Source organism: Fusarium graminearum, chromosome 4 (genome assembly GCF_000240135.3).
Source record: "Fusarium graminearum PH-1 chromosome 4, whole genome shotgun sequence".
NCBI lineage: Eukaryota > Fungi > Ascomycota > Sordariomycetes > Hypocreales > Nectriaceae > Fusarium > Fusarium graminearum.
In genome coordinates, this window is record NC_026477.1 from 2,366,198 (window position 1) to 2,384,121 (window position 17,924).

The following is a 17,924-nucleotide window of genomic DNA, read 5'->3' on the forward strand; positions in this document are numbered from 1 at the left end:
CAGTCTCAGTCTCGGTCTCGGTCGCAATCGCAGAGACAAAGGCACTGTAGACGCGGGCCCTGCTTCGCAAGCTCCCACTGCCACGGTGGGCGAAACGGGAGGGGGTCCCAAACTGCGGGCCAGGGGGAGGGATGGAGTGGTCTGCTATGGATGGCCGTTCTGTTTTGCTCTGAGCCGATCTTGCTGCGGGTCGCAGGGTCAGAAGTGACGGTAAATCCAGCCTGAAAGGGCAGGCTTGGTAGAAAGAGCAAAAGAAGTCACAGATAGGCAGTTTAACAGTAGTGTAGCGAGGAATGGAGTCGCGAGATTTGATAATCGGAGGCCCGCTGGAGCAGTAGAGAGGTGGGCGCGCGCGTTGACGTTCCGTTCGCAGTGTTTGGCGTTGGTGCTGATACGGTTGGTATGGATTGGATTGGAGGTGCCGTATATTAGAGGCAGCGGAGCGTTGAGCTACCAATGTCAGGGGTACCCGATGCTGAAAGCATGGGGTAACTTGTCGTGGAAGTTGGAGACCGGATCCAGTTGACGGATATAGAACAAAGCAAAAATTTATAGGGTGGAAAAAGAATGATGCTCAGTTCAACATGCCGTGTTTGAGAATACCTGATAAAGGAAAAGTCTCGTGGCCTCGAATCGGCCGCCTTACCTTTGGTATCCCCGCTGTGCTCTGCGCTGTACATCACGGTGCGGTGTGGTGCTGTGCAGTGCGGTGCGGTGCGGTGCGGTGCAGTGTTGACCTGGCTGGCTCGAAACTCCAGTTATGATCCGTATGATCATATTAGGTAGGTAGTCCATAATAATAGCACTACTATCGTGGAATCAATCAATACCCGATGGTAGGGTCAATCTAGTGGGCAACAAAAGATGGGCTACAAGCTGGGGGGGACAAAAATAAACAGCCCGAGAGTCTTGTCAAAATAGCAGAAACTGACTTCGTAATTTCGTCCCTCACGCTTCCAACAACCAACTTTTCTGATACCCTGAGGCCCATGTTAATGCCGGTGATATGTGCCAAAATATCCGAAACCAAGCCCCCAAGGGCCCAGAGCAAATCAGAGCTGGCTACACAACAGTCGGTGGCCCCGAAAGCTGTTCCCAATTGACTGGATAGCAGTTTGTGCTGCTGACCGCTTCCTGTTGATGCCACACATGCGACGGGCGGGGCGCCTCTATTCACAGGTCTAAGCTACGTACAGTGTTGTCAAGTATCAGAGTAGAGCTACCTACCTACTAACAAGGCAGGTCAGTGTCCTAATATTCTCGAGTGTGCAGCTGATGATGTCTCAGGGCTTGAAATATCCCAAAGAAGCAAGGGACAGGATGTGGAACGTTGCACGGAGGACCAGGAACAAGGGACGAACAAAGACAAGGCCTTGGCGTTCTTTTACTAGGGGTTCAATCGCGAGGGGAATTCGGCAGTGGTGGCATTCAATAGCCTTCATGCCTACCTTTCTGTACCCGATGGACAGATTCTGATCCAGGCACAGGCACAGGCACAGACAGGCACGACACCTTAACTTAGTAGATAGTTGGTGGGCCTACGGATGTACGTAGTTGTTTATGAATGGGTGCTAATGCTGTTAGCATGAGTGGCTTTCTACTGGTCAACTCCATGGACTGGGCAGTCCACCCAAAGCCATCGAATCCTATTTGAATCGAGCGTTGCGCGTCTCGGGTTACGTACGTGGGCTTACATACATATATACAGCCCGTAAACACCTATGTAAGTATCATGTTGGCGTACGAGGCTGAAACGAGCTACCACACACGAAAAAGTGACAAAAATGGCTCTTGAGTAAAAGAAACCCGATTTGATGAGTACTGACTGTACTGCGATTGAGTCCGCCCTGGCAACCTAGCAACCCAACGACAACCCAATTTGCAGGCTAGTTAAACTGTGGATGCAGACGATATCTTCCTTGGTATGCACCAAGGTAGGTAAACAAGATGGAACGTTGAGGCCATTCTACCCCGCTGCAGCAAATTGGCAGATTGGGCGTCAACCTAGGGGTTACTGTCCTTCATCAACGTGCCTTGTAAACTTTGATTCGTTTCTCCATTTTCATCCCATGAAAAAGGCTAGGTAGGCTTTGTAGTCAGTGGCTGAGTGGCTATAGGATTCACGTACCTGAAAGCCAAGAAACAGCAAGGAACCTCGATATGAAACTAGGTTGCGAGAATCCATGCCTCTTTAATTTACTCGATACCAGATGGTCGAGTCTCGAACGGAAGAATAAAATTGTCTGTCGGTTATATGTCCCTTCGTATTTACTCCGTAACCAGACGAGGTATGATATCCAACTGAATAAGCATCGTAGTATGATGGCCCCAACTCAATATGTCGCTCTTTTGGGGCTCAAATCTGATGCCTGAATGACCAGCATGAGTGGCGTTTAGATTGCCCCTGTCGACGGACCACAACATGTAAGTGTAAGCTCTAATACTGTCTGCTTAAAGTCAAATTTCGATTAATACCATGGTCGCTAGTAGTGGTTTCCCGTTACGAGATGAGCTCAGCAGATACGGATATAACTGTTAATCAAGATTCTTGGAATACGAGGCCTTTTGGAATTAATCTCGACCATAACAATGGGGATTGCGCGTCCTCATTTATCTATCATTCAACTGTTCCATAAAAAGTTTGATGTCCAGAGCGCCAGCCATCGACCGGATGCTTCCGAATATGAATCACGTAGCCAAGACTTGACAAGCATCCAACCCTTGTAAGGATCTCCCTGTCACTCATGAGCATAGGAGACTTGCATGTTAGGATGAAACGTAGTGCAATGGGTCAATCTTCGTCTCATGTGTTGCCAATATCGTTCTTTGCTGCTTCAGCCTTATCCGAGCATACGATCGAGATGGCTTTCAGAATCGTCTTACTAAGCTCCTGTCATGTCACAGAGTTTGCTTCGAAAGGACATCAAACTGCTAATCTGCCATGTCATCGAATAGATATTTTAATAGGGGATCTATCGAGCACAAGTGGGCGTAGTAATTGATCATCTCGAAAAGGGCATGTACACTACGTATGCCATATCTCTCTCTTGAATAAATTGCAGGAATGACTGTTGTTGACTCTTATTCCAATGTCGAATACATGTTGACGAACTCAATGATTTCCTTGTTGAACTTTTCCGGTTCTTCATAAAATAGCCAGTGCCCAGATTCAAATACTGATGACCGTGCAAGGCCTGGCTTCGAGGTTTCGACCCGCTTCACAGTCTCGAGCATCCCCTCAAGTGGAAAGCAGCTTGACCGTCTACCAGCCATAACTAAGGTGGGAACTGTGATTCTTTCGATGGCTTCGCGGTGATCGTAGCGAGTATGGTCTGCTAGTAGTCGCGCCAACCAACTTTGATCGCAACGAGCACTGATCTCTGTGAAGAAGGTTTCGTCCTTTGCCTGCTGCTCTGCTGAAACCATGTCTTCTTCTCTGGGGGCGTGTCGATAACCCAAACATCCCAATGCCAGGTCCAGATGCGCCGCCTTGGAGTCGTGGATCCAACTATGCTGTGCCGATTGCATTGTCTTTTCGTCATAGCATCCAGTGTGTGCTTTGGATTGGTCCCATTCATCAAACGCCGACCGATCTTGTAAGGGTGCCTGGTCAACAAAGACGAGTCCGGCAAAGTCACTGCATCCAAACAATTCGATGTATGTCCAGAGGACTGCAGCACCAATGGAACATCCGACAGGGACGAAGCTGACGTTGGGCGCTGACTTGCGAATGTGTGCGACGAGGCCAGCAAGATCAACTGCCAATCGAGCAACGTGGTATCCTCCACGAGTTCGGTCAGAATCTCCATGGCCACGCATATCAGGGGCTACAACCCATTCATTGTTGCTGAGAGTCGTGAAATTGCGGATAAAGTAATCACTAGAACCGCTGAATCCATGCATGAGCAATACACAATTTCTAGGCGCAGCCCCCACTGTATCACTCAGTGGCATGGACGTCTTAAAGGCAATTTTGCAGCCATCATTGGTGATGAAAGACTCCTGTTGCATATTTCCTGTTGTGTCGACCTGTTGCTTCTTTCTCTTGTCTTTTGTATGGGCGATGTTGAAGAAGGGATATCTGAATTAGGTACATGTGTGGAGCGTTCCACCTCGAGACTCAAAACTACTAATTCTGAGTGATATCAGCGTGCAATCACTCGGAATTCCTACGGCTCTTGAGTCATCGGAACTAGAACTCACAGTCTGTCGAACTCGATACAGCCACACACTTAGTAGTGCTTATGTTATGTACCTCAACTAAATGTTAAACATCATTCTCTACCATTTCGACGCATGTAATTCTTCCTCGCATCAACAATTATGAATTGTAAGAGAAAACCAAAGCGCCAATACTTGTGGTCATTTGTACATATCCCCTCGTTTTCGGAATCATATACCAGCCTACTAACATTTGGAATCCTGCAAGACAAAGCACCATGTCACTCATCACTATCAAAACATTGTCCATATGTCGGGTGCTCAAGGGTAGGTGGGTGACTACGCTGGTCTGGCCAGGCACCAAACGACGCTTACGTAAAGACCCGCTTGCAAAAGGTCTCTATGTCAACCACAACTCTTCTCATCAATCTCATTTCATCTTTTGACAACATGGCCCAAGCCGGAACAGACTGCGAAGCGCCGGAGCTCGTTGTCGACGCTCATGTGAAGTACATACAAAGCTTGGATACGAGGAAAGATGAGCTGGACTACTGGCTTACCGAGCACTTACGACTCAACGGCCTGTATTGGGGATTAAATGCTCTCTACTTGCTTCGTCGGCCGGATGCCCTCCCACGACAAGACGTCATCGATTTCATTCTCTCCTGCCAGCATGAAAACGGCGGATTTGGTGCAGCGCCAGGTCACGACGCCCACATGCTTTCTACAGTAAGTGCTGTGCAGATCCTCGCCATGACGGATGCTTTCGACCAGCTGGAAACCAAAGGCAAAGGGAAAGAACAGGTCGGCAAGTGTAGGTGTCTTTGAAGGGTCCACAGTGCTTTCGATGCACAAACTGACTATATATAGTCATAGCAGGGCTACAAAACCAAGAAACCGGTACATTTGCTGGAGATGAATGGGGCGAGGAAGACACTCGCTTCCTGTACGGCGCTTTCAACGCCCTGTCACTGCTCGGCCTCATGTCTCTGGTTGATGTTGGTAAAGCCGTTTCTCACATCACCGCTTGTGCCAACTTTGACGGCGGTTATGGAACTGGTCCCGGTGCGGAGTCGCATTCAGGTCAGGTCTTCACCTGTGTCGCAGCGCTTGCGATTGTCGGGCGTCTGGATCTTGTGAATAAAGAGAAACTCAGTCGATGGTTGAGCGAGAGACAAGTCCCTTGCGGCGGCCTCAACGGTCGACCCGAAAAAGACGAGGACGTTTGCTACAGCTGGTGGGTGTTGAGTAGCCTTGCCATCATTGAGCGCACCCACTGGATCGATCGCGATGCATTGATCGCTTTTATTTTGAAATGTCAAGACACTCAGATGGGCGGAATTTCCGATCGGCCTGGTAACATGGTTGATGTTTGGCATACTCAGTTTGGTCTGTGTGGTCTGAGCCTTTTGGGCTATCCAGATCTTGAGGCAGTCGATCCAGTGTATTGTATGCCAAAGACCACAACAAAGAGACTTCTCGGTTGATTGCTGCAATTTTACAAGCGGCACCTTATTCGTTACTTCGCAATGGTGTTAGCCACCACCCTCGGGCCATTCTTCGTACATGCTTACGGTATTGCTCAGTGATGACATGTGTATATCGTTGAGGGGAGAAACTTTTGTTTTTTTCCCAGGGACATGGCTTGTTACTCCGTGGTGTTAGTCCCGTGAAGTCCTTCAGACATTTTTATCTCAGATACTTGCTGTTGGGCTTCTGGGGTATTACTGTTACGAGTATCTCCTTTTGAACTTAAACAGGATGACTCGCCCGCGGAAAGTGAATATCTCAGATACGCATGATACTTGTTGATGAGCGTATTGTGGTGATGGGAATCAAAACTAGACTGTTACTTATATAGCCTTCATCGTACTCAATAAATCACTTTGCCAATGCCATATGATATTCATTCACTTTAGTAAACTGTTGTTTGATGATCAGTCATGCGTTGGTGCATTCTTGTTCTCTCAATGTTCAAACGCCTCCCTTTTACAGCTGCAAACGCGCACCTTTACACTGAAGACCAAACACAGGCATATAGTTGACTCTGATTTGAAACAAAATTACCGCAACCGGCAGCAACATACCGTATAATCTGTCATCGATGGAATATGCTGCATCATCTCCTGCACAATCAACCCCTTACCGCAGCACAACGCATACCTGCTTCGAGGCACCTATTCTTTCAAAAACCTTGCACCAACATACCTAGTACTTCCCTACCTACCTCCTATACTTTCTACAATCATTCCTTATTAGCAGCTCTGCCATTGAATTACTGGAACCAATATTAAAAAAACGCACCTGCCTAAGTATGTTGTCCTGAGGCCCCTGAGGTTGTTAATGGTGCCTGCCTGATTCTGCTGGCTCCTTCCTCCTGGACGTCAGGCCTGGCGCACACCCCCTCTTTCTTCCCCTCCTCCTTCTGATCTACCCCAGACTTTGGGTCTTTCATCTGTCTTAAACTCCCCTCCGCTTCTGACGAAATTATCCTCGGAAGACATCATCTCATGCGTAACTAAGCGACTGTTCCTTCTGCGAGCATCCTTTGAGTTTCTCCACGACAACTCCTGCAGCCCATCACAAGGCCAAACTGACCTACATCTCAACCCTGCCTATGGTGTCTTCCGTCCACGAAACGGATTAGAGGGATTGGTAGACCTTCAGCTGCTTCAGGCGTCCCTCCTACTGTGGTAAGTCAACAAACACTCTTTCTTCGTACTCTAGGCAAGCACTATTATGTTCATCTTTGATCACACTAAGCTCTGGCATGGTTGCCGGGCTTGAATAGGAGGCAAAATAGTGCCTGAATTAACTCAATTGCACTACAGTGCTGTACTTTTACTCTTGAAGCCATCCACATTTCTGACTGTCCAATAGGTATCTAGGTCCACCTGCAGAAACTACCTACCTAGGTATTCACCGGACGTTCCTCGACAAGATAGATAGCTTCAAGACCAGGCTTGGAATAGCATTGGAGATTGTACCCAAGATCTCGAATAGATTGCACATAGCCCACCGAGAACTTGCGCTCTAACTCCACGCGTCAGACCGGCTTCTACACCCACTCACCAAGAGACATGAATTTTCTCTAGGTTGGTCTCAAGAACCTATCTCATTAAACGGACAAGGCTACCTGTTATACCTGAAATTGTGGTTTTGATTCAGTCTGTCGCGAGAGATGACCTTCAAAACGAACGACGCCGACTACTATTGAGCCTCTTCCAAGACATCGGGCCGTGACCAGGTATTTGAAGAAGCCTGAAGACATTGTGCAACTTCTATCTTGATTGGTATACCAAGAAGAAATAGCTCGCCTTTATTCATCTAGTCGAATTTCGAACCAAGCCTTCCGAACCTTCGTCCTGCTGTTTCCAGCCATTGCACCCATTGTGCTCGACTTCTTATTATGATACACATAAAAAAACAATTGTGAACAATTATAAAGAGAAGGGAAGGTCCACCAGCAACTACCTTGAAAGGAGACGCAAATATGGCTCGAGGCAGGAAGCATATCAAATCGACTCCGGTCAGTACCTTCCCATGCAAGCCGATCCCTAGTCTTTCGCTCCCCTACTTTCTACCTATCGTTATACTCTGAGGAGCTATCTTGACTTGTACATCGCCTGCTTGTTTCGATTTCCAGTTTGCCTCTTCCTCGGACTTGACCCTTTGTCCTTACTACCTACCTACTGCCCTCCCCCTTTGACTTGGTTAGCACCCCTTTCTCGTTCGTCCATGCCCGAAGAGAAGAGCGATACTTGGCCACCAACTCCGTGTTTGAGAACTTTTTACAGTATATACCTGTCTAAACAACGAAGCCATGCCTTCAGTCATGGGTACAGAAGTTGCTAACTAGTGCATTTTACATTCAGGTCATGGCTCCTCCAACGCTGTCAGAAGACAACATGGCCAGTTCTACGAACCGACCAATTCCACTCTCTTGTTTCGTTTGCCCCGAGACTCCACGGTTTTCGGACGTATCACACCTTCTCACACACATTGCATCCAAGGGCCACCTTCATCAGGAGACCCAAACAAAGCTCAAAGCGCACCAAGACATCACCGCTGCTGTAAAGCTTCAACGTTACGAGGATTAGTACTCCCAGAACGGCATCGAGGGGCTTTTAGTCGAGCGAATGAGAGCAAAACAGTTGAAGGAGGAGGCTCGCGTCAGACGTAATCGGGAATACCAATTTGTACCCCCAGAAAAGGTTGTACTGTCTCGTCCATGAAAAAAAATAAGATTCGGTACTGACAGCCACTAGTTAAACAAGCGGAAGATGAAGCAGGAGATGTCGATGAGCCCGGCAATCAAGCTCGAAGGAGACGAACTCATGAGCGATTTCCCACTTTTCCCAGGGTTTCTAGACCTCGAACCGGATAATAGCATTCAAGAGGAATTTGTTTTGGGAAACGATTCGATGTTATTAAAGGGACAAGTTTGGCCAGGAATGGGAAAGATGGATCTTGCTGACGACGAGACGAGAAAAGCCCGGAACCAAAAGAAGCCCAAGTCTGTCATTGACAAAATGAAGAAGGCGTCTGAGTCAATCGAGCCTACCCAGGTTGTAATGAGCTCGAAACTGGAGGTAGAAAGGACAAGGGATGTCTACGACGATACTTCATCCCCTGTTCCTGGTCAAGAGGAATCGGTATGTGCAGCCGAACCCAGGACTTTCAATCACTAATACCACTAGACACCACCCAAAAGAGTTTCAAGGCCCAAGCGAAAGAAGACAACACCTCTTGCTGAAATATCTGGAAATGTTCCGAAGCAGCGACGAAGGACTACTCGTGGCCAGAAGTCTAACGTTGGGAAGACAACACGTCCCAAAAAGGAACAAGGGATTCAGAAAGAGCCTGAAGCATTCCCTTCGCCCGAAAGAAACAAAGGAGTCCAGGATATATTTCGCGACGAAGTTATACGGACAGGTAAGTTTCTCACCGGGGAAAATTGATTTCTACTAATGCGCAATGCAGCCTCTATCAGCGAACCTCCGCTTCCTCTAAGTCGCGGTGACCATAGGTAATAGTACATAGAGTCTTTGGGTATTACGTTGTTGACATGAAAACTAGGTTAGAGCCTCGTAATAAACACGGGGCTCGGAGCATGAATGGCTTCTTCCACTCGAATATTGTCTCCCCGACGCCGCAAGCGAGAGATTTGGCACCACGCCACCTCCAAGCCAGGGCAACACCTAGTTCGTTTCGACCTGAATCTTTCCCTCCAGGTATGCCGAGCCGGTGAAAGGAGCCTACAGTTGATGATAGATGTGCTCACATGAATCTAGGTTCTTTCAGCCAAGTTGAAGCTTCTTATGCAATGAGAGACGCTACAATCTACAATGCTTCATCAAGGCTTCCATTTGCTACTGCAGACTATAGTCAATTTCGAGAACCAAGTTCAGACCATCTGCGTGCAGCAGCAAACTACGGCTTCCAGTTGAAACAGGAGGAGTACCCAGGATCACATACTGGCGACCTAACACAGGGAACAAACAGTCCATATATCGGCATGCCTGGAACCAACCCCCTTTTTTCGAATGATCGGTCTTTTCTGAACTCGTACAACCAAAGAGCTCTTGGTGCAACATTCTCTCCGTTGTCGTTCCCTCCTGTCAACCAACAGCCAGACTATTCACACACTGGGCGAGATATGAAGCAACAAACGCACATGTGTGAGACCATGGAGGCCAGTGGCCTTGGTGGTGACCAGGAATTGAATCTCGACGCCTCATGGAGCCTGCACGATGCTGACAGCGACATGGGTTTTGCCTCCGGATTAGCGATGGACGATCAGCAGATCTGAACAAAAGACTTGGAAATCGCTTCGAAGACAACTGATAGCTCAGTCTATACTCCGATAGTACAGGGATGGCCCAGTCGACCTGCTAATCGGATCATGAATCTAAACGAATCATCATATCGGAGAGCACCATTATACGCTGTTTCCTGGTCTCAGAAACAATTGACCAGCTATTCAATGTAAGAAAATCCTCACCACAGCCTTCCATCCCCATAACTAGTTAATTGACAATTCGCAAAACATTCAGATCACACGAACATCATGCACGGCGCTCGATCCCGGAACCCAAGAATTAATAGTTTTGGTATCATATCCTTCCTTTTGATCGATTATAAGAATGAAACATCAAATGGGTAGAGAAACAATTAGGAGTTTCGTTGAACCTGGGACAAGGTGCAATGGTGCTCTATGAATATGGGAATTTTGGAACTTATGGGGATATAAGGTGTTATGAATGAAGAATAAACAGGGATACTTTGGCGTCTGGAGCGATGGGCATATCATTTGACATTGGCGTCATGGGATGTGAAAGCAAAGACATTTTTAACATTTTAAAAGAACCACTCGTTTTAAGATTATGAAGTCCAACTCAACCATTGGACCGCGAAAATAGTGAATATTACAATTGTAGTATACATCATAGTTGCTCAATACTCGATACAATTTGATCGAGATGATCGGTACCATCATCCATCACTTCCGACAGGGCACGACAAACTCCCCTCAAGCGCCGCATCTTCATTTCTTGCTCAATTTGACTCGACTTCAGAGCAGCAACATCAATCACTTTCTTGGGAATGCGCGCAAGTCTCGCGACGTTTAAGCCGTAGGAGCGATGGGCAACGCCCTCGCCAACTTCGTACAAAAACGTGACCTCTTCCTCTCCATCCTCCCCTTTTTCTGCCTTGAATTTCATGTGAACATTCTTAACGCCGTCAAGACCTTCAGCGACCCGCGCCAGGTTTTGATAATGCGTAATGAAGAGCGTCAGACACCGTGTCTCGGTAACGACATGCTGCAGCACGGCTTGGGCAATAGCGGCGCCGTCATGAGTGCTGGTGCCTCGGCCCAATTCATCGAGAATGACAAGACTTCGGGGACCAGCAGAGCGTAAAATGCGCGCTGTTTCAGAGACTTCAACCATAAAGGTAGATTCACCAGCAAAGAGGTTATCGCGGGCACCCGTTCGGGTGTGGATGGCGTCACAGAGAGTGAGAGACAACGAGTCTGCGGGGACATACGAACCGACTTGCGATAGAAGAACAATAAGGGCTAGAGCGCGAACAAAAGAAGATTTACCGCCCATATTGGGACCAGTGATGAGGTGGGCGAGAGGTGAAGGGTGGGCGAGGGTAGTGGAGAAAGGAATATAGCCGCCCTCAAGAGTATGCTCCGCAATGGCGTGGCGGCCGTTGGTAATGGAAATGGTTGGGTCGGTAGAGGAAGGGAGGAAAGATGGGCGAGAATAGCCTGGCTGTGCGGCGACTTTTGATAGAGAGAGGGCACAGTCAAGTGTTGCAAGAGCAGACACAGCGTCACGGAGGGGTTGATAGTCTGACGCAATGGATGCGAGTAGATCCTTGAAAGCTTTATCACATGCGGCAGCCAGGGCCTCACGATGCTGATCGCGTTCAGTAATGAAGCGAAGGACTTCAGGGGTATGGAAACGCGATAGCTTCTTTGTCCCGGAGATCTTGGCCCACGAAGCTGGAACATGTTTGATATCGGCATTGGGAACCTCGATTAGAAATTCGATGCCGGCGACAGTGACATAGTCAACCATTTTCTTCTTGATTTTTTCGGCGGCAACAGCACGATGGCCGTCTAGTTCATGCTCAACGTGAGCGATGCCAAGCTGGTGATCTTGCATATCCTCTGTCTGGAACTCATCGCGAAAGAACCCATACTTGTCATCTTTGCGTGCAGCTACAAGGTTGATGCGTTCAAGGTAGGAAACGACCGTATCGAGGATCTGCGGCAGGGAACAGATGGCCTCGCTGAGAAGAGGGGAACTGAAGGGGGCATCCGATGGAGCTTTGATTGTTGAGTAGTAGCTCGCTACTCTCTGTAACGCTTGCAAAACAGAGAGTAGTTCGGGACGAGTGCATTTGCCGTAATAGATGCGAATGAGACTGCGTTCAAGATCGGTCTTGGTGTTTGCCAAAAGTGACTCAAGCTGGGACACAGGGGCGGTTGATTGCTTATTGAGAAGCTCCTCGACAGCGTTGAGACGAGCCTCAAGAAGTTCCTGGTCCAGCAATGGGCGCCCTACCCATTTCCTCAGTAGACGCTGGCCCGGACGAGTGAGAGTCTTGTCAAGAGCCCAGAACAAACTGCCTTTTTCGGAATGGTCTGTAGAGTTGCGGTACACTTCGAGACTTTCGAGTGTAGTACCATTGATGAGCATATGTGATCGGGTACTGAAGCTTTGGAAGTATTTGGTCAGGTCAAAAATGTGCTCAAGGCCGTATTCTTGGAGATGATTGATCATAGCTGAGAGACAGATAGTAACAGGCTCGGGCAGCTTTAAGACCTTGCCGAGAAGAGCGGCAGCAGTTTCGTCTTGGGCATTGTCTTTAAGCTTGTCGGCGTAAAACTGTGTGACGTGAGAGTAAGCATCAGCTGCCATGGTCTTCTCCTTAGGCACGCGCTCGACTCGACTCCGGTCGCCGAAGACATTGGTACTGCTCCCTGATAGATGCTGCACTAGTTTGTCGGTGCCTTTCGTCAGATCTCCTACGATCAAGAACTCGCAAGGGGAAATGTGTAATAGACGGGTCTCAATCTCGCTCCGCATGAATCCATCCTCGAAGTGATCGTATATGATGTCTCCGGTCGCAGGCTGAACAGCGATTATACCAACATTGACTTTCTCGTCAGTACCTGACCCCTTGGCCTTGGACTCAGTTATACATAACAGGTAGCCACCAGAAGGCGCTCCGGAGCCACCGCTTTGATCAAGTTCGCCATTCTCATCAATGTATGTTCCTTTTGTATAGAGATTGGTGAGCTTGCGGACAAACGGCGTGTTGCGATTGTCACCAGCCTTCTTCAATGCGGCTGTCTCGATTTGACGAACAACGCCAACCTTGTGTCCGGCAGCTACCAGGCGCTTTGCGTGTACAGGGAGGCGATGGACCGGAATGCTCGCAGAAGCGAAGCGATCTATATGCGCTTCCGAAGGGTCTGTGAAACGTTAGGATCCTTTCATCCCTTAGTCTGTGGCAAGAACACTTACGCTCATCATAACGCATTTTACCAGGAATACAGACGATACTTAATTCTTTTGCAGCAATACGCGCATCGTCACCAAAGAACCGGAACTTGTAGCCAACTTCCACAATGAGAACAGTGTCCATATGCTTCCTTTTGATCTCCAGAAATTGAATTTCCATAGGCGTCAGTTTACCTGTTTTGGACCCCTTCTTCTTTGTCTTTGCCGGTGCCGGAGCCTCCTCTTCAGCTCCGTCGGCATCGGCATCTTCGTCCTCACCCACTGGCGCTGCATCTTGAACATTACGGCGCGATACTAGTGCGTCAGGGTGACCAAGTTTCTTAACAAATTTCTTGTGCAGTTCTTGGTGTTGTCGTCTCTCTTCTGCATCTTCGTCATTATTTTGGCTGGATCCTGCGTTTGTGTCGACGTCCTGGGTATTCCACACACTCGAACCGTCGTATCGGTATCGTTCTGTGCGCGTCCCTATGGTTTCTTGTTCCCCGTCTTTTGATTTGGAGAAGAAAGTGCTTGTCCCTGGGTCTTTGACGGCGTCATCGGCTCGAGCTCTTTTGGAAGTCGGTTTTGGTTCTTCGTTCTCCTTTTCTGTGTCCTCTACTGCTCTTTTCCTGGATGGTAGCCCGGTTATATCTTTACTGGGCGATTGTGATTTGTCTGCTTGTGCTCGACTCTGCTTTTCGAAGATTGCGGCTAGCCCATTTACTGTCTTTGGTGTGAAGAAGGATGTGAGAGACTGCTGTTTTTTCTCGCCCGGCTTAGGAGTAGGAGCCATATTGAGGGCCGGATTCGGTGAGTTTTGATGGCGATTTCTATGGCAAAGGATGGCCACTCTTGATAATCCTTAATTTGGGGCCCTTGAAATTAGAGGTGGTCACGTTGAGGAAGCGCGTCTTGGTTGATGTAGACGCGTTGAGTGGCTGATGGAAAGACCCACTTGAGCTTTCTCATCGGATACATGGGCAAAGCCAAAAAGTTGCTTGTCATCTACCTTAGTAGCTCTACTTTGGTAGGTACATATTGTGATGCATTTTGTTATTGTTTGCATCTATGTAAATTTAATATCAGTTCTTCGAAATGGAAGGCCAGTTGCCTCCATGCTGATAGTACTAATGCCAAGAGGGACATCTTGAAGAGCCTCCAATAGTTGGTAACGCTAGAATCGATCTTCTTTGCCGATAGATTGTATTCTTTACATGAACTCGCACCCTGGTCGAGCACAAACCATGACTGTTTGGCCAGGCGTCATATGCCGCATCATGGCCTGGGCCTCAGGGTATCAGAAAAATTGACTGGTATAAGCATAAGAGATAAAATTATTAGGACAGCTTATGCCACTTAGACTATACTTCTTAGACTACCTATTTTTATACCCTAAGGCTTAGGAGGCCAACTTTTCTGCTACCCACTAGACTAGCTGGGATGCAGTCTATCATGGCAGATTCATCTCTTGTTAAAGTTACGAAGTTGTCTTGCTTGTAATAAACAATAGAGCTCGATGAAATTATAAGTCAAATTATGCCAGTACTTGCAAGCTACTATTGATCATGTCATCTGTCGTATACATAACGACCAGCATAAACACTATCATGATCAGTCCACGGAAAGCCTGGAGCAGGAAACAACTAATTAATTATGTTGATGATTGTCACGAAACTTTACCGTGCATCTTGCAAGACAGGGCTTTTTAGTGGTCGCATCCAGTTCTTGGCTTTGGTGATGGGCGCTTGCATCGAGGCTATGTTGCTACCCATGATGAGATCTGGAGCTCTCATGATCCATGATTTAATCCCCAAAGCCCCACCCTCCCGCTGTTCTTTGGCCCCCAAACCCTGAAAGGGACCTCCCGAGGCCCGTTTTTGATGGCTCCCAAGCTTTAGCTCAAGCTACTGGGCGCTTACACGTTTCCCGACACAGCCAATCAGAGCCTCTATGCTGTGACAATGTTTCTGCGCACAGAGTTGTGAGTCTTAATTTCGATATCATTCTGTGAGGGTGACGCATGTGATGCCCCTGAAGCTGTTGCCGCCGGGAAAGAAAGCTATTTGGATTTGGGTTGAATTCGGCGGTTATTGACTTGAACAGAAATTACAAGCAGTTCTGTAAGTGGTAGTCATGATAACACTGTACTTGTCTCCAACGGCAGTTTATACCTCCAGCTAGGTAGATTCTTTCGACTCGACTTGGGCCCCGAGACGGTATTCCCTGTTAGTCCTCCACGTACATACAATACTCCTGTGATATAGTGTCAGTAGTATTCTTGGTGCTTCGTCCCCATTCCTCCTATTTACGTATGGACCAGTAGGCGAGAGTCACGGCGCTTCAGCAGGAGATAGGTAGACCAGACAGACCCTCTTGCAGACCTGGCTCTCCTTACCTTCCCCCTTCCCCCTTCCCCCCTTTCCTTCCACCGTGAACATCTTTGCATTTTCTTCCTTCTTTTACAAGTGTTTCAAGATTCTGTTCCTCTTTAAACTTTCGTTTTGTTCCTGACGCGGCCGTTTCTGCGACCTACTGGAGCCCCTCAGGAACAGGGAAGGTGCAAGCCCACGTCACTTCAGCCGACGCAGCCCAAAACCCCGCTCAACCAACAAGACAAGATAACCTAAGCTTCGCATCAAACGATCCTGGGTCCGTCTCAAAAGTGTTTTTATATCTTTTACTTCAGGAGAGGCCTAATCAACGACCTGAACCTGTCGACCTTCTGCCAGGGCCTTACAGCATCGGCCATCCAGCTGTCGCCTGCTTCCTGACCCCGCCATCGTTAGGCAGCTCCCATATCGCACATTGTCGCATTATCCCACGCCCACACTTGTCGCCGTTTATAAGCGCCATCATAACTCAAAATGGAGCGCAGCCGTGGCGTTCCAGAAGAGGAGATGTTCCTCAACAAGCCCGCTCCTGAAGATTGCGACAGCCCGACCGTTGAACCACTGCGCATATTCAAGCCTCAGAGCCCTCAGCCTCCGAGGGACGGCAGATCGTCCGCCTTCAGATACCCGGCGCCTCCGTCGTCCACCTCTCCTGTTTCTCAGCATTCGTTTCCTTTGCCTCCTGGTGCTTCCAGCTCTGCGGCACCACTTCCATTTCCTGACGACGACGACGTCCGCAAACCTACTCCCGCGAAGCCGTTCGGTTCTGCCTACAATGACACCAGTCCTCGATTAGAAACTAGCCCCCATGGGAAGAAGCCTGGTCTTGCGGAACGAAGAGGAGCTGCTCCGAAGCCTATCAGCTCTCCTACAAGTCCTGACGCTGATCACGATCTTTTCCAGCGCCCCTTGGCTGATAGCCAGCGCCCAGACTCATCTAACGCAAATTATCACAACTATCAAAAGACATACTATCCACCGCCCGGTGCGGCATCCAGCTCTTCAAGCAATGCACCTACAAATTTGGCCCCTGCCCAGCAACTCAAAATGAACGACCAGGGCGTAAATCGCTTCGCTTCGACCGCTTCGACATCTACCACCCGTGCTAGCCGTGGCTCTCCTCCGCCTCCCGAGACCCCGGTTGTGGAACCCGGACAGGCGCCGGCCGATGCCATCGAGGCCCGATATGCTGCCGCCGGTATTTCTGGCACAGCTACACTGAACAGCCTCGGCGCACCGAGCGCCGCCGCATCACAAAGGCTTGCACAATACGGGAACCAACCTCCTCCACAACGGCCTTGGACACCGACTGAAACCCCCGACCAGGCACCATCTGGCCCACCCACTGTGTACCAGGGTATGAATGCCATCTCAAGCCCGGCGCAGTCACATCAATCGTTTAGCCCTCCTCCTCAGTCTGAACAACAGCCACAACAGAAGCCACAGGGACAAGGGCAAGCACAAGGGCAAGCACAAGTCAGTGTGCTAGAGCAAGATTTCCAGCGAATGAACACCAATTCTCCTCCTCCTGCCTACTCAAGCCTCGGCCCTGGCGGTAACTCATCTTACCCGAACGAGAAACAACGGCCTCAGCAAGCTGGATCAAGTTCGGCTTCTGCTTCATCACACCAGCAGCCAGCAACCTCGACACCTACAAAGACAACAGTGATTGCTGCCCCCTCGACTGCAGCTAGCGGTCTTGCGTCACCTGCCTTACAACACCCAGGCCATCCCGCGTTTGCCAATGACCCCCATCCTGCATTCGCCAACGAGTCTCGCCCTGAGCAGAATGGGCAGAGCTCTCAACAGCAAGTTGTTGCTCCTGCCCAGACCTTTGAGCCCCAGAACCCGGCCTCCCCTCCGCCCTTGCCCGAGGGATGGATCGCCCACCTCGACCAGAACTCGGGACAGTACTACTACATTCATTTAGCCACCCAGGCAACACAGTGGGAGTTTCCCAAGGGTCCAAACCCCATATCGCACGAACAAGCCCCTCTTTCGCCAACAGCTTCAACATACGGAAACCCTTTGGCTTCACCCAACATGTTTGGCAAGCAGTCTATGGCCTCTCCCATGTTTCCCCCACATACCCCTGGGTATGCTGAGAGTATCATGAGTGTGGCAGCTTCAGCAACACCTACAGCTGCGGGTTTCACAGGGCCTCCGCCAAGTGCTGGTGTGGATATGTACAGAATCCAGCCCACGAATGGTGTTTACTTCGGTCCTTATCTGCGATATGTCAATATGGACATAGAGAAAGGTCTTTGGCTTGGTAGCATCTTAATTGTGACAGACGCTCCTCAACCACCTACCATTCACATCCACCTGAGCCATGACCTCGCACCTAACC

The 17,924-nt window shown here is 49.0% G+C and overlaps 5 protein-coding genes across 5 annotated transcripts in view; 3 read left to right on the top strand and 2 right to left on the bottom strand.

The window, feature by feature from the left end:
- Positions 1–3,081: 3,081 nt before the first annotated feature.
- Positions 3,082–4,011, bottom strand: FGSG_07109 (uncharacterized protein; the record flags this gene model as incomplete). The annotated part of the gene is made up of 1 exon (XM_011328509.1): positions 3,082–4,011. One exon carries the CDS (start codon positions 4,009–4,011, stop codon positions 3,082–3,084), a length of 930 nt encoding a protein of 309 aa, XP_011326811.1.
- Positions 4,012–4,615: 604 nt separating this feature from the next.
- On the top strand, positions 4,616–6,059 carry FGSG_07110 (type-2 proteins geranylgeranyltransferase subunit beta). Its single transcript, XM_011328510.1, has 2 exons — positions 4,616–4,975; positions 5,032–6,059. Exons 1-2 carry the CDS (start codon positions 4,879–4,881, stop codon positions 5,646–5,648), a joined length of 714 nt encoding a protein of 237 aa, XP_011326812.1. The 5' UTR covers positions 4,616–4,878; the 3' UTR covers positions 5,649–6,059.
- Positions 6,060–8,069: 2,010 nt separating this feature from the next.
- Positions 8,070–10,052, top strand: FGSG_07111 (uncharacterized protein; the record flags this gene model as incomplete). Its single annotated transcript, XM_011328511.1, has 6 exons — positions 8,070–8,234; positions 8,430–8,816; positions 8,862–9,096; positions 9,145–9,190; positions 9,241–9,395; positions 9,456–10,052. 6 exons carry the CDS (start codon positions 8,070–8,072, stop codon positions 9,971–9,973), a joined length of 1,506 nt encoding a protein of 501 aa, XP_011326813.1. The 3' UTR covers positions 9,974–10,052.
- A 555-nt stretch (positions 10,053–10,607) lies between these two features.
- On the bottom strand, positions 10,608–13,977 carry FGSG_07112 (uncharacterized protein; the record flags this gene model as incomplete). The annotated part of the gene is made up of 2 exons (XM_011328512.1): positions 10,608–13,156; positions 13,209–13,977. 2 exons carry the CDS (start codon positions 13,975–13,977, stop codon positions 10,608–10,610), a joined length of 3,318 nt encoding a protein of 1,105 aa, XP_011326814.1.
- Positions 13,978–16,048: 2,071 nt separating this feature from the next.
- Positions 16,049–17,924, top strand: part of FGSG_13060 (uncharacterized protein) — a gene marked incomplete at its 5' end in the record, with an annotated part of 3,473 nt that continues 1,597 nt past the window's right edge. Inside the window, one exon of the mRNA XM_011328513.1 lies at positions 16,049–17,670. Coding sequence (XP_011326815.1) covers positions 16,049–17,670 — 1,622 coding nt within the window. The remainder of the gene's footprint in view (positions 17,671–17,924) is intronic.

Coding starts and splice junctions, on each gene's coding strand:
- FGSG_07110 (XM_011328510.1), top strand. CDS start 4,879: ATGCTTTCTACAGTAAGTGCTGTGCAGATCCTCGCCATGACGGATGCT. Junction 4,976..5,031: donor GAAAGAACAGGTCGGCAAGT/GTAGGTGTCTTT, acceptor GACTATATATAG/TCATAGCAGGGCTACAAAAC.